We start from the raw sequence: 15,157 nt of genomic DNA, 5'->3' as shown, positions 1-15,157 counted from the left end.
TGGCAATACTTGTTTTCTAACAGCCACAGACAGACAAGAAAACCAGAAGCACCAATACTAGCTTCTTTTGGAGACTGACAGGTGGTTCTTACTCAGCATCTCCAGTTATGGAAGAGTTACTTATTAGAATGAAATTAAATCTTGGGTTAATAATGTTCAGAGTCAGGCCAGCAATGCTCCTCTCAGAGCTAATCAACCATCTGGAAAATAAAAGGGAAAACCAGGGTTTGGATCACCTCTCAAACTAGAGGGTAAAACAAACTTTACCCCAATATCCCTTTCAAGGATCTTTCAGGCATTTCACATATGGTTTGCTCTACACATACATGTGAGTTACCAGGAGCTCTGAACCTTTTCACTTCAGATATTCCATCTATTTTGTTTCTTATCAGAAAGCTGAACTTGTACTTGGTATAATTTATGCTTTGTCACAATTACCTGTAAGAATAAAAACTGCACATTTTGCTACTCCCACAGATTTTGTTGTATAGTGAAGCAGGTAACTAAAGCTGCTCTGTACTTCTGTTTATTGCCAGCCACTGTCCTCTTCCTTAGGTTGTACCTTGCTTCTTCAGCTGTGCCCCACGAGGATCACAGCCCGGGGGTCCCTGGTGAGCTGTGCTGAGGGAATGTTGTGTTTGGCCACAGCTTCCTGACAGCAGGACCAGGGACAAACTGTGCATGAAAGGTGAAGGGACACTGGTGAAACCAGCAGCATTGGCATAGAAATTGAGTTCCTGCACAGGGACTCAGGTGGTAGTGGGTAATCAGCATATTCATTCTTTTTCATGCTTTTTTGTTTGGTTCGGGTTTGGGTTTGGTTTGGGTTTTTTTCTTGTTTTGTTTTATTTTGTTTTGTTTTTAACATGAAGTCATGCAAAAGCACAATACTGGAATCAATTAAACCACTTTCACTCCACTAATAGCTCACATGGGCCAAATGAAGCTTTACCTGAGGCTGTAAAGTACCTTCCCATCTGGCTGGACCCGCAGCATGACGTTGTCTGTGGTGGTGTCGTGGATGAAAGAGCGCTTGGAGTGAACAAAGAACATGTCAGGGACCCAGATCTTCTTCACCAGCCTGCCATCAAAGGTCATGCTTTGGTTGTTGGTGCTGGGGAAGGACAGCCTCTCATCTTTCCAGTAGTGCCTCAGATAAAGTGTCATGGTGAAGTCCTGCAACGAACAGGCTTGTGTCACAACTTAGGCTTTACCAGCATCAGGAGATATTTCTCCTCTCTGAGACAAACCACGAGCTGGAAAGCCCCATTCCTGAAGGCTCACCCACTCCCTGAGCTGCAGAGGATGCTACCAGCCCCAGCATCTTTATTCCTTATGTCAGACCCACTCGCTGCGTTCAGAAATCCGCAGCCATCCAGGTGGCAAATCCACCTCTGAAATGCAAAGGTTGCATTTTGGTGTCTGTGAGCTACTCTATGGACCAAAAAGGGCAGACAAGCTGAGGCAGCAGTAGGTGGAAGGTTCTGCCAACCACTCCACCCCCCATCCACACATTACTGTAGTTTTGGAGCCAACAGCAAAGAAGCACTTGCTGCTTGCTCTGCCCCTCATGCTGCTCCAGCAGCTGCCTTCTCTCTAGCAGCTGGAGCAGGATGCTGCAGTGGGAGCTCTTCCTCCAGCAAAGCCACTGAAATATTTTTGAAATGGTATCTCACCCAAATGGTCACCTTGAGCTCTTTCCCCTCACACACTGTACTCTTAGGTCCAAGGCATGCTCCTTCTCTTTGAACCTTGTTGGATTTGGAGTCAGACCCCCAGAGGCACAGACACTTGGGCTTGTCTTTTTCCTTATTGCAAAGGAAGCCCTGACATGTCTGGAGGTTATACACAAGTGTTTATAATTGTGGTATCCTTGAGTGTAGCATTATTTATTGCCCATAAACTGAGGGAAGTGTCTAAAACCAACCAGTCTCCCACATGTCTAGGTTAGAGAAAGTCAGATGGGCTTGGGATGTTAGTTTGGTTTTTTTTTTAATTCTGACATTTGGAATTTTTTGTACACAATATGTTCCAATAATTTTTTAAATATGGGGATTTCTGCTGGCTTTTATTGGTAGAAGTGATTTGTTAGTTGTCACCTGTGCTATTGTAATTCTGTGCAATATAATTCATGGATATGTTTAATATTACATGCAATTGAAGCTCCCAAAGCTACCACACATATAATTTCTTTTTCATTTTTTTTCGTCTATTCAAATTTAAAGTAGATCATTCTGGGAAACACTTTACATTGACTCCTTTTTGTTCTTGTGTCCTTTAAACAGTAATAAATTGACAGACATTCATTGTTTGGTAAGAAATCAAAGCCTCACATTTTTTCATGAAGTTATACTTATGGTTGCTGTGGAAAAATCAAGTATTGTCAGCTTTGATTAGGAAAGATTTAATAATAACAGCTTTAGGTTATCAAACTGAGAATCACAGTATTTTACAACATATCATCTGAAAATCCTGCAAGCAACGACCACATATTATGTGCCTCTTCTTTTGATCCATTTCTCAGGGACACTATTGGCTCCCACATTAGATTTGTAAATGAATTTCCAATCCTGGATATCAATCTGTTTTTTTTCTCCTCATCTTTAGCCCAGAAAAAACAGCTGCCCCACACACCCTGCAAAAGCTCAGATAATTTCAGGGTCAGTGGCCCATAATAGATATTTATAAATTTTTAAGGTAATTAGACAACAGAATCTGATTTTTTGCATCTTAATGAAGTTTTACAATGGTCTCAATTATTTTACTACTTTCTTGAAGCTAGTCAGAAAGTAAGAGAAAAAAAGGAAAGACTGATATCTCTAAGTCCTCAAGCTTAAATTCAGTAGAGAGTGAATATCTCTGTCATGGTTGTCTCTTCATTTAGAATGCAAGCAGTGATCTTGCAAAGCACCCTGGCCCTTAGTATAAAGCTACAGGAGTTAAAAAGAATTTATTCTGACAATATAAAATCTTCTCAGTGATCATTTTGCAAATGCCAAAATTGATCCTGAGTGGGTTTCTCACCCAAGGCTATACATTGCTTTTCCCATGTTGTTGGATGCTGCAGCACAATGCTGCATGAGGAGCAGGGGTAGTAGTTCAAAATCATAAAGCTTGCTTAGAAAATAAGTGCATTTGTTGGAATTTTTTTTTTTTTTTTACTTCAAAATTCTCAGCGATATGTTATTTCCCTTTTCTTTCAAGTCCCCAAGCTTTTCAGGTGCTCTCTGAATACATTCACAAGTTTTTTCCTCAACCAGAACAGCTGGGACCATCCCAAGAGAGGTGAAAGCTCCATTGCTGGCAGTCAGGGGACCGTGAGCACTGGAGACAAGGGGGACAACTGGAGGGCTCCCTGGGGCTGGGGGCAATATGCAGGTGAATATGCCCCAGTATTGCAACCCTGCTGCAGCCTGTAGGTAGCCTGTTGGCTGCAGATATCCCTGCTCCAAAGCCAAAACAGCTGCAGTCAGAGGAGGCTGCTGTGCAAATTCCACAGGGTGGCTGTGGAATGCCAGCTGTGCTGCCACACAGCCAGGTTCCTGGCTCCACACGGGAGGTCAGGTGCAGGCTTTTTAACCCTGTGGCTCTTAAGTAGGAGCATAGGGAAGCTGTGCCCTTCTGTGAAAGCTTCAAAGCTGTTTGGTGCTTTTTTTGACAGAGCAAAATATTTTTTTTAAATACTCTGTGTTAGGGTGGGATTTTTTTTTCCTCTTTCAAAGTAGAAGCTGAGCTGCCGAGAGACTCTATGGATGCTGTAACAGCAGAGATCTGACAAGATCTGGGTTTTGAAAGGGTGAATAAAGTTGATGTACATCTTGCAAAGTACATGCAGGGCCACCTCCTGTTCCCCTTGTGTTCCCCTTCCTGCTCTCATGCACAGGATGTTGTTTTCATGTCATGTATGCATAGAAAAACTTCCTATGGAAAACATGCCACAGAAATCATACCTTACTTTCAGCAATGTTTTGTGATGAAGAAAGCCCCTCCAGCAAAAATTATCAAGACCAAAATCTGCACCACTTTGAGACAGCATTTGGACACTATCTGTTTTCATATTACTAATTGTATGTCAGGAAAAGAAGGACAAGAGACTCAGTAAGGAGTTTAGCCTGTGCAAAGCACCAGCATGTGTCCTGCATGCCCCTGAAATCCTACTTGGGCATCAGTGGGAAGATACAGGAAGAACTAACAGAGCCAGCACACAGCAGGGGTGCTACAACAACTAATGCACCAAAGGCATATTTTGGAGAAACTTCTCCCTCTTGAGTTCATTCAGGCTGCCCTGTTGAAAGCAAGAATTACCATGCTAGGCTGGTATTGGTTTCAGAATGGATCCATGGCTTCTGTTTGGAAGCTAGCTGCCCCCTGACCACCTCAGAACACAGCCAAAGTGGGACTGTCTGCTGTATATCAAAGAACCTTAAAACTAAAACATTAATTTGTCTCCTAAGAGCTTTTAAACATGTTATCACTTCTTTAGAAAATGAAAAAACCCAAATCCTTTGGGGCAGTCTCAGCAGTGTTGTAACATTTTGTTCTAGAGAAGAGAAAATACCAGATTTCTTCCTTATGCCTCAAGGGAAATGAAATGGTATCATGAAGTCAACAGAAGTAATTTTTGGAAGCTTCAGGTCAAACCCAAGTCTGCCTCCCAGAGGCTGTGGAGTCTCCTTCCTTGGGGGTATTCAAATCCTACAGATATTAACCCTGTGTCTGCCAGCCTGCTCTGTCTGACCCTGTTCTCAGCAGGGGTTTGGGCTAAATGGAGATGGTCTCCAGAGGTTCCAGCTGACCTTAGCCCCTCTCTCACTCTTACCATGTCCACCTCAGAAATGCTGTCCAGACTTTCAACTTGGACATCCACCCCAACAGGAATTGCAGGGCCTAGGGTGAAAACAAGAAGTTGAGAAGGTGTAAACCTGGTGAGACAAATTAATCTTCTGGCTTTCATAACTTAGAGATAAAAATAGGTGGTCTGAAACAGAAACAACAGTAAACCAATTTAAAAACTGAACTGTTAGAATTCATAACAAAAAAACCCTTCCTGATAACAATCAAAACCAGCAACGAGACAACTAACCTATTATTGGCTTTCTCTTTTCATTGTATCATTCTACACATGTCCCTTCAAAATTTAAAAGGCCTTTAGTGCTTGGGTCCAGGGCTCACCAGGTGGGCGCCTGACAGAGCAGTGACTTACATGGCAGAAGTGGCAGAGCTAAGGAGGGTTACTCCGAATTTTTCCTTTGCTGCTTTTGCCCCCCCCTTGGGCTAACAGCAGCACCAAGCTCCTTGTGATTGGCTTTCACACCACTCAGTGTCTGGTTATGGAAAAGAGAGGGTGATGGAAGGGGATGCGTTACAGGACACGGGTGTGTGCTACTGAGCCTGGGGTTCCCAAGAGGAAGGGCTGGGCTGTCACGTCACAAAATAGGGATTTTGATTTTTTATTTTTTTTTTTCCTTCCTGCAGGCTTTGGCTAGCCTTTCACATACCTCTGGCAATTACAGTACAGGAGATCTGTTAAGATAAATAGTGCTCACATTAGCAGACTTCTGTGAAACTGAAACCTTTTAAAATTAATTGAATATGTGGGTATTTGGCATATTGAGCATTTAGCAATAAAATCTTCTTCCATCAGAGTATATAATGGTATCCTGGATTTGAATGACCATCTGTCAGCCAGAAAGGGTAGATAAATTACAACATTCTCTAATCCGGTGGGCTGAAAGAAAATGTGTTCTCCTTCATCCATTTCCCTGAAAGCTTAGGTTGCTCTAGCATACAGCTACAAAGCTGTGAGCAAATGTTAAAACTACTGCAGTCAAAATCTTTTCTTTTGGGTTATAAGACCATGTCAGCCCATATAGTATGTGATTTCATTATGTACACGCATGGCCATTAGTAAGATCAAATCTCAGAATTTCCCCTCCATCTGTGAATAAACACAAGGTGTATTTGCATATTTTTATCAGAAGAAAGTATCACCGAATACCAAGAATATTATGTATCCAGTAATCACATTTCCATACCAATGCCTGAGATATATTTTTTCTGCCGAGGAAGAAGGCTATTTCACTGCACACAAATTTTCCTGAACATATCATGAATACACAACACAAAATAACAAAAATCAGAGACAGAAAAGGCTCTGCTTGTTAGCATGCTTGTTGTCCTGACTACATGTTACAGTATAAAGAAGCAACAGTGTAAAACAAGAGCAGCGACGAATGTGAGCATTCCATACCTCCAAAACCTGGTCTCATGCTGAAGTCATGGTCATCTATTCGTAGCAGCTGCTCTGACTTTGTCAGGGGAGATTTGGTGATGTCAGGGCTTCGTTTTAGGATTGGGCTATCAAGGAAGAGAGAAGCAAAGCTATGAGCCCTGGGCAGTGTCTGTGAGTACCTTCACTCCATTACCCCTTAGACCATAACCATTAAAACATAATTCCTGCGCACAGCTTAGGCACCTGTGATAAGTTCTGGCACTTAGAAAACATCTGTTTAGTGACTTTTTTACTCTGTGAAATTATCTTTGCTCATGGCACAGTTTGGAGGCAACCAATAAAAAGTGTGGGCCGTGGCAATAATGTGAGTGGGCAAGTGGGGAAATGGAAACGAGGGGGAGGCATTTCTGACATTGAGTCATGACAGGGCCTGAGGCCAGGAATTAGGGAAACAATATCTGAAATAAGCTGCTGGCTATTGCCCAGGAACAAAATGGAGGCAGGCTGGGAACCAGGCCAGGAGACAGTCCATCCTCTAACCTGGGATAAAATCATTAGCTCCTGCCCCAGATTTCTAACAAGGATAAAAAGGAGCATTAAAGACCTGGGACTTTACTGAACATTAAAGAGCCTGGGAGGGTCATTCCAGAAGCTGCTGGAGTTGCATAAAATTCTGGGCAGAGGATGCTTTGCTTCTCCTCCACATCCAAGGTGCAAAATGCTGCTCAGCACCCCCATGTAGGTGAAGTTTTGCTGCCCTCAGAGCCAACTGCATGGCAGCCATTGGGGCAGCAGGAGGGCTCAAAAACAGGAAGAAAACCTTTGCTGGTTCTTGATTTGAGAATGGCATGCTTAGAGAAGCACTTGTCTGACAAGTCAGAAATAGATTAGTGGAAAACAGGACACCAAAGGATCTTTTACAGGGAATATATTCCTGAGGTAAAGCTCCAAAATAAGACCGCTTAGCTGTGGTGCCAGACCCCACCTCTGGGCTTACACGAAAGCCCAGAGATGGAATTTTTTAGGGTGTCAGGTAGTGATAGGACATGGGGGAATGGATTCAAACAAGAAGAGGGCAGATTTAGATTGGATATTAGGAAGGAGTTCTTCACCATGAGGGTGGTGAGGCACTGGAACAGGTTGCCCAGAGAGGTGGTGGAAGCCTGGAAGTTTTTAAGGCCAGGCTGGACAGGGCCCTGAGCAACCTGATCTAGAGGGAGGTGTCCCTGCCCATGGCAGGGGGGCTGGAACTGTATGACCTTAAAAGTCCCTTCCAACCCTGAAAATTCTATGATCTCCATAAGGCTGCTGGGCAACGTGGCTTCTCCTGGGACTCACTGGGACTCACAACTCCTTCCTAAATACCTCTGAGCTGCTTACGTGGTGTCCCTTTCCCTTTCCACAACCTCAGCCCGCACAGGGGATCTGGAACCAGGGGTTTTTTCCTACCTGCCTTGCTTGTGTGCCTCTCCGTGGGCCTCCCGCCTCTGCCGCTGGGGCTGGCTGCAGGGATGAGAGGAAAAGGGAGAGCTGAGATGGGCGGCCATGAGGATGAGGTGGGTGAGGACACTGGCATAGAAGTGAGGCGGCAAGTGCCAGATCCCCACAGCGTTGCCTTCTGTCACACACACCAAATGGATCTTACCTTTCTCTCTTTTTTAACCCTTTTATTGAAGGCTGGTGGTGTGAAGGGTGAGGGTGCCAGGGGCTTGCGACTGGACAGGGCAAAAGATGATAAGACCCTACAGTGGCCTTCCAGCACCTTGAAGGGGCCTACAAGGAAGCTAGGGAGGGGCTTTTTATAAGGGTGTGTACTGGGTAGTGGCTTTAAACAGGAAAAGAGTAGGTTTAGGTTAAACATTAGGAGGAAATTCTTCACTATAGAGGCAGTGAGACACTGGAACAGGCTGCCCAGGGAGGCTGTGGATGTCCCATCCCTGGAAATCTTCCAGGCCGGGCTGGGTGGGACTGTGAACAGCCTGGTCCGGTGGGAGGTGTCCCTGCCCATGCAGAGAGGATGGAACCAGATGATCTTTAAAATGCATTCCAACCTGAACCATTCTGTGATTTTATGATTTTTTTGTAAGCCACTGGTTTTGACTGGGTGGCAAAGAACCCAGGAGAGTGGCTTACTTCCCTCCTCCAGCATCCATGGCCAGTGCCATCAAAGGCTCTGGAGGGATGATGCCATGTTGTAGAGGACAAGGGGGGCTGCCAGCCAGTGGGGAGCAGAGCCACAGAACCTACTCACCACAGGCAGCTGTGTATTTGCATGTGAAGAACATATTTGCAAAGTCGTCAAGGAGGGGGGAAAAAAATAAACTGTCAAAATGTTTTTTTCTATTTTCATAGTCTCCCAGATGGCTGTGAAGAAAGTTCCTCCCAGGTGTCTGGCCAATATTTTATTGCTAAAGGAGAGAATATTGCTTTTGGCAATGTAAGTGCTAGACTGAGTAAAAGTAACATTTTTAACATTTAACAGTTCTAACTCATCGTTAGTTAAAAGTTTAAAGAATAGCTTCCTTCTATAATAAACACTTAAATCTAATCAGTTTTACTAATGAGATTTTTTCACCCATTAACATACATTTCAAATTCCACTATAGAGTTATAGAGGCAAAGCTCCTTTTGCAAGGAGGAACATCTCTACCTGAGGATTATCCCCCCTTTGGTGAGTGGTGGCCAAACCCCAAACCTTGCAGGGTGATATTTTTCTGGACTGGGTACTCTCAGAAAATTGATAGCGTTGGAGGTATAGTAATTTTTCTGCTGCCATGGAGAAGCAAACAGCCTCTGCATCACCAGACTAAGACTGGGAATACTGGGCTGTATCACTGACTCACTCTGAAGCAAAGTGTTTGCCATGTGGGATTGTATTTTTTTCAGGATCTGCTCTGTGCTTCCCAGAGGAAGTCTGGGAATAAACCCCTAGGCAGACCACTGCGTCAGGGAGCCTTGGGCCACACAGCACTACTGATATCTCAAGGAGCAGCTTCTTTGGCACTGGAGGTTTCACAGCAAAATTGACTTGCAAATGCAAATAGCTGTTTCTGGAGCCTTCTGCCTTGTTGATGTGCCCTTGGATGCTGCTGATGCATCTCGCTGCTGCTCGCTTCTGATCTGCTGGCCATCAGGAAGTAATTTCACGTGTTTTGGGGATAAGCAGATTCTGATGATGAGCTGACCTACTTACATGACTTCAAAGTGCCCTAGTAAACTCTTGGCTGTTCAGGAATGATGCTGGAATTCAAACAGGGAGGAAGTATATGTTCTTGCAATTTCTAATTTTCACTTCTCTTTGTAGAACTTCACGTTGGTCCTGGCCCTATGTTGCCTGTTGAGGGAACCTCCAAGGCATGGCTATCAAGGACTCATAGCCAAATCCTCCCTGTCCTCTGCACCCAGCAACCCCAGGTGGTTCCTCTTATTTCTTCCGGGTGATTCTCCACTGTTTCTAAACTAAGCTTATTTCCTTACCAGAAAACAGTGCAAAATGTCCCCCATGCTCCAGCCATGGCAGAGGATCACGTTCAGGTCATCTTTGCTTTGGCTCCTTCACATTTTTGATTTTCCCATTCCCCTCATCACAGGTCTGAGATTACCAAACCTCCCTCTCTCCTGAATTCTGCTGTGGCAACAAATAATTTTTACCTGTTTCCACTCATCCTTCAGTCACTGCAATTTGAAGCCCCATTTCTGTATACTTGATAAATAGCTTTTCCGGTCCAGTTCCTGGAGAGTGCTCTGCTGGGTAAGTAATTAGTGGTGGCTCCTTCACAAGACCCCATTAGCCTGCCTGTTTAGGCAGTGAATCAAAGGCAAGCTGCTGTGACTTCCCCTCACATATCTGCTGTCCCTGAGAGTCTGCAGACAGCCACACTCAGGAGATTTGGCCCAGATGTTCACAGATTCCTCAGTGCAACTGTTTACCACAACAACCCCACGGTGTGACACTATTGCTCCTGCCCTTGTTTGCTTCCTGGGATAATCTTTAAAACTAACCCATAGCTCCTGAGGCAAAATATACCAAATAATGAACAAAAAAAATTCAGCAAAACAAGATTTTACTCACTACTGCTGCAGATACAAGGCAAAAAGCAATTCCTCTTTTTTAAAAAAAAACGCCCTAGATTCACTGTGGCACTTACAGTCCCTCTAACACAGCAAAAAGAGTTGCACTGTTACTGATAACCATATCTGATTTTCAGAGGAGGCAGTCCAAGCATGACATCTGAAGGTCCCAGCAGACACTTCCAAATGCCCAGCTTCACAGCAGTTGTGCCAAAGGGATGTTAGGTCCACGCTAGCAGTGTGCACTGGGAAACCCACAGTATTTTTCATCTTTGAAATAAGAGCTTTTGGAAGCAACCACAATAAATGTGACAGAAGTCAGTACCCACCTTAGTATTTTAGTTTGTAATTACTTATGCAGGTTACATTTCCTACCTATGCATCATATTCTTTTTTTTCTCAACAGGAGGCAATATACCTGTAATAGACATTGACAATTCAGTTTCTTCAGGAAAAAGCAAGATCTGATGTATTTTCCTCAAACAAAAAAAATGAAAGTAAGTTGCTGAAGTAATAGAGTCAGATTCACACAATCTTTCCTGGGTCTAAGAGGTGACATTTTTGAGGAACAGTACTGGTGGGTTTGGCAGACTGGGATAACTACAGTTAGTATTATCAGATTTCATTAAATTCTGGGACAGTCTGCTCTCTATATCCCTTATGATATTCTTAGGTCTGCGAAGAGGATAGCAGATCAGGGAAGAGATATCAGAACAGATCTTGTCTCAGGAGATATTGTTGAGATGTGGCTGTGGCATAATCTCTGTCCCTTCAGTTACTTGCCTCACCAGCAACATTTTGGCTGGGGGCTGTGGCTGCAGCTGACCCCAAACCTCCTGCCCCGAGTGGAGGTGTCTGCTGCCCCAGGAAGCCTGGGAAGGCTGGGGCAGAGACACCTGGGTTCCACATTTCCTCTCTGCTTACTTCATGCCTGGGTGATGCCTCCGCTTCTTCTACAAGGCAGAGACTGTGGACTCTCTCCCCACACCCTCTGAAACCACCATGTGCTTAATTTTGTCAGACACAAGCTCTGCAACTCACACTGTGCTGCTGTGCTGCCCACCCACAGCCTCTCCTACCACTGACACAAGGAAGAAGAGTGTATGGTGCTCAATGAGCCAGTTTTCAGTAGGACTTTTAATTGGACAGTAATGCAAGTGATGAAAACTCCCTCATCCCTGTAGGATGTGCCCATGGCAGGCAGCTATGGGCTCCCTGTCCCTCAGTGGACACTGGTAGGCAGCTTGTACAGTACCTCACCTCCTGCACCAGCTATGCTGCACAGCCTTCTTGCCATGATGGGCAGGGAAATACCAGGAGCCATGTTCTCCTCAGTCTGCCTCTAAAATTGTGGCTGAGCAAGGCCCTGACAAAACCTTGCATGAGGCAGAAGAACCAGGAAAGTGCAGCGGAGGCAGCCCAGTGCCCTGCAGGGGACAAAGCCTTGGCAGAGAGGACATGGGAATGGTGAAGGAGTAGTGAGAAAGTGTAGTGAGAAACTGTGAGAAGTGTACAGGTCTTATTAAAGACCTGTGCGCAAATATTTGACTCAGTTTTGTTTCTCCCTTTGTCTTATGACCAGTTAGTGACTTGGGTTCGTACCATCTCAGCATCATTTCAAAGATAGAAAATAGGTGGGGGGATCTGAGTTAGGGAATAGGGGAGAGTCAGGAAATTGCTGGGAATTATATGAGCAAACATAGAGAAGGTTTCTGCAGAGAAAACATGGGGCAGAGGCAAAGAGAGCTTGGATCTTCAACAGAGCTTGTGTGTGAGGTGAAACTGAAAAGAGGCTGTATAGACAGAGATGGGAAGGGAGAGAAAACACTGAGTAAGGCCAGAGAGGAAGATGACAGAAGGACCAGAGAGGAAACATCAGGCTCAAATTGTGCCTCATCATAATGTGGGATGACTCCTGAAGCACAGATATCCTGGACAGTCCTGCATAAGCAAGGGTATTCCCTCATTGCAGAGTGATGTTGCTTGGCATGAGTCTTGCTGGGCTAAAGAGCCTCCCAAGCTGAATCCCAAAGGAAGGAAAGGGGCTTGGGGCAGAAGGTTCACAGATAGTCCCCCCTTAATATGCCTTTGTCTTGCAAATGAATTGGGAAGATGTTGGTGCACCAGGTCTGGGTGAAGATGGTGGGGTAGTCCAGAGCCCAGAGAAGTGCTTTGTGTGAGAAGGAAAACTGAGGTAGCTAAATGGGGAAAAAAACCCACCCAGCATCTGAAGGAAAAGAGAGCACACTTGCAATGGGAGGAAACTGCTCTAACCCAGAAACATCCACTGCAGGAAACACAATCCACTGTGTAGCATAATAATTCCCAGGGATAATGTGGCATAGAAACACACTGATTTGTACTCAAAATTGGAGAGTTTCAAAACTGTGAGCCATAAACAAACCACTAAAACTTGAAGAAAATTAATCAAGGAATTTATCTTGGTATTTGTCAGTTGCTCATAATTATGTTGGGCCATGTGTCGTTATGAACAGTAGGTTTAAAGATGGTAAAGAAAGGTGGCCCATTGCTTTTATAGGTGGTTAAATCTATGAGAAGAAATGGGGAAGGGGTGCTGTTTTCAATGTTCATGTCACAAAATCTGAGAAACAGTGTTCTGCTATCTTATTTTTTAATAATATGGAAAATTCAATGAGAAACCCATTTAAAATCAGAAAATATTTAGATCAATCTCAGAATGCAAAATATACAGAGGCAGGAGATATATATGCACCCATTGAACTTTGCACTTCTTTTGTTCTTTGCCTGGACATAAACACTGACAGAAGAAATTAAATGAAGCAAACCTACACTTAGCTGATAATTCACAGAACTGAAATGCCACTTGAGGTCTTGGCACCGTACCTGAGTTTGCAAAAATGGAAGTGCCCTTGCGTGGCAGAAACTGCACCCAGTGGGTATGTGTTGGGTTTTGTGTTATATAGGTTGAAAGGAAGGGTTGGAGAGACCAGAAGGAGTGTGACTGAGGCCCATCCTGCCAGCTGAAGCAGGCACAGTGCCAGGGCTCAGCTAAATGAAAAAAAAGAAATGGATAAAGGGAAAGGAAGCACTGCAGAACATGATGAAAGGCTTCATGTCTGCTCCAGTCTTTCACGAAAATTTGACTTGTAATCAGATGTCAGCATAGTGCATGGAGATCAGGGAAGGGCACGTTAAGAAATATTTAGGTAAATTGGAGGTATTTATGTCAACAGAGGCTGATGACACCCTCCTGGGAGCACTGGGATTACCAGCTCTTACAGTCTCTGAGTCTTAGGAAGATATCTGAGAGGACTCCTCATATCTGAGTGATACCTCTGAGAGAAGGTGAGAGGGTGAACATGAAACCTGGATTTAAGCAGGGGACAAAAAAAAGGATGTCAGAGTTTTGATGTTCGGAAAGAAACTGGGACAAACTCGTGATCCATTTGCCTGCGTCCTCAGGGATAATGAGATTTGTGAAGATCACTCAAAGTGAATCTTTGCCATAATTGACGTCAAACCAGTCTAATGTTCTTTCTGACAGTGTAACTGGCCATCTTAGTCTGAGCAGGAGAAGTAGATTTGAATGAAGTTTTGAATATTTCATTACTCAGCTAAGGAAATGCGGTTGAGATGAAACTGTGACTTTGAGCATGGGTGAAATATCATGGTTAGAGTCTCTGTTATTACTTTACTGTCAAGAGACATTAAATGGCATCTCACAGATTTCATCCTGGAACCTGGTTATATTTTCAATAATAATGCAGCTGACAGAACTATAAAACTCATGCACGACAGCATGCTTGAAAGAGAAATGGACAATTTGGAGTCTAGGGTAAGAATTCAAAGCAGCCTCAACATCTTGGATCAATATTCTGATATCGTTAAGATGGATTTCAGTAAAAGAGAATACAAAGAACTACGTGGAGTACAGAAAAATAATTGTATAAATGCAGAATGGGGAATAACTAGCTAATTACAAATACTAGCCTTAGTTCATTATTTACAGCAAGGAAAGCACTCCATCTTTATAAGGCCAGTCAAAACTTCCACAACTAGGGAATTTGTTTCCATGTCCAGTGCCCAGAGTTGGAAAAAACAGAGCAGGGGAAGAGAAGAAAAAGAGTTCAGAGGTGAAGAAGGCTTCAAGCCAGCCTGAGCAAGGCTCTCCAGGTGGGAAGGGAGACAACAACTGAGTGATACAGTGCAGAGATATAAATTCAGGTGTGGTGTGGTGAAAGTGAACAGGAATTTGTTGCTCCAGACTTTTCCCAACACATAACAAGAAGAAATTTGGAAGGAAGTACATAAACACAGCATGTCATCACACTGTGAAATTCACTCTCGCTGAAATCTGCAAGTGTGAAAACATAAGTGAGTTTGGAAGATAAATGGGCAGTTTATAGACGACAGACCAGAGGGAGCATTTCACATGTGAATCCAATCCTTTAATCAGGAAACCAAACCATGAGTCCACTGAATAAAGATAGTAAGCTATGTGAAAAGTAGACCAAAATAAGTTCTAGACAGGATGAAAGAAGGATGGTGATAATGATAAAAGTAGAAAATGCTATTTTCAAGGCCTCATCATTTGTATGCAACGATAAGCAGAAAGAGGACACTTTTGGCTAGATTGTGAGAAAAAAGACTTCCAAGGAAAGGTGTTGTGCAGGATTGAAGTTACTTGAAAGAACAACAGAGATGGAAAGGAAAAATGAGAGAATAGCAAAGCAACAATAAAAAATAATAAGTTAAAATATAACAAGGTAAAGAAAACGAAGACTTGGACAGAAGAAAAGGGCAGGCAGCAGCAACAGTGGAGAGGAGAGGAGAGGAGAGGAGAGGAGAGGAGAGGAGAGGAGAGGAGAGGAG

General features: G+C 43.8%; 1 protein-coding gene across 1 annotated transcript in view; it reads right to left on the bottom strand.

The window, feature by feature from the left end:
- LOC139794990 (gamma-aminobutyric acid receptor subunit rho-1) overlaps positions 1 to 15,157 on the bottom strand; it is a 31,367-nt gene that overhangs the window by 10,316 nt on the left and 5,894 nt on the right. The window contains exons 2-5 of the mRNA XM_071741355.1: positions 7,682 to 7,735; positions 6,251 to 6,357; positions 4,820 to 4,887; positions 953 to 1,176 (exon numbers count right to left, since the gene is read on the bottom strand). Of these exons, the coding sequence (XP_071597456.1) occupies positions 953 to 1,176; positions 4,820 to 4,887; positions 6,251 to 6,357; positions 7,682 to 7,735 (453 nt within the window). The remainder of the gene's footprint in view (positions 1 to 952; positions 1,177 to 4,819; positions 4,888 to 6,250; positions 6,358 to 7,681; positions 7,736 to 15,157) is intronic.

The sequence above is a fragment of the Heliangelus exortis genome, chromosome 3 (genome assembly GCF_036169615.1).
Source record: "Heliangelus exortis chromosome 3, bHelExo1.hap1, whole genome shotgun sequence".
NCBI lineage: Eukaryota > Metazoa > Chordata > Aves > Apodiformes > Trochilidae > Heliangelus > Heliangelus exortis.
This window is presented reverse-complemented; position numbering and strand designations above follow the sequence as displayed.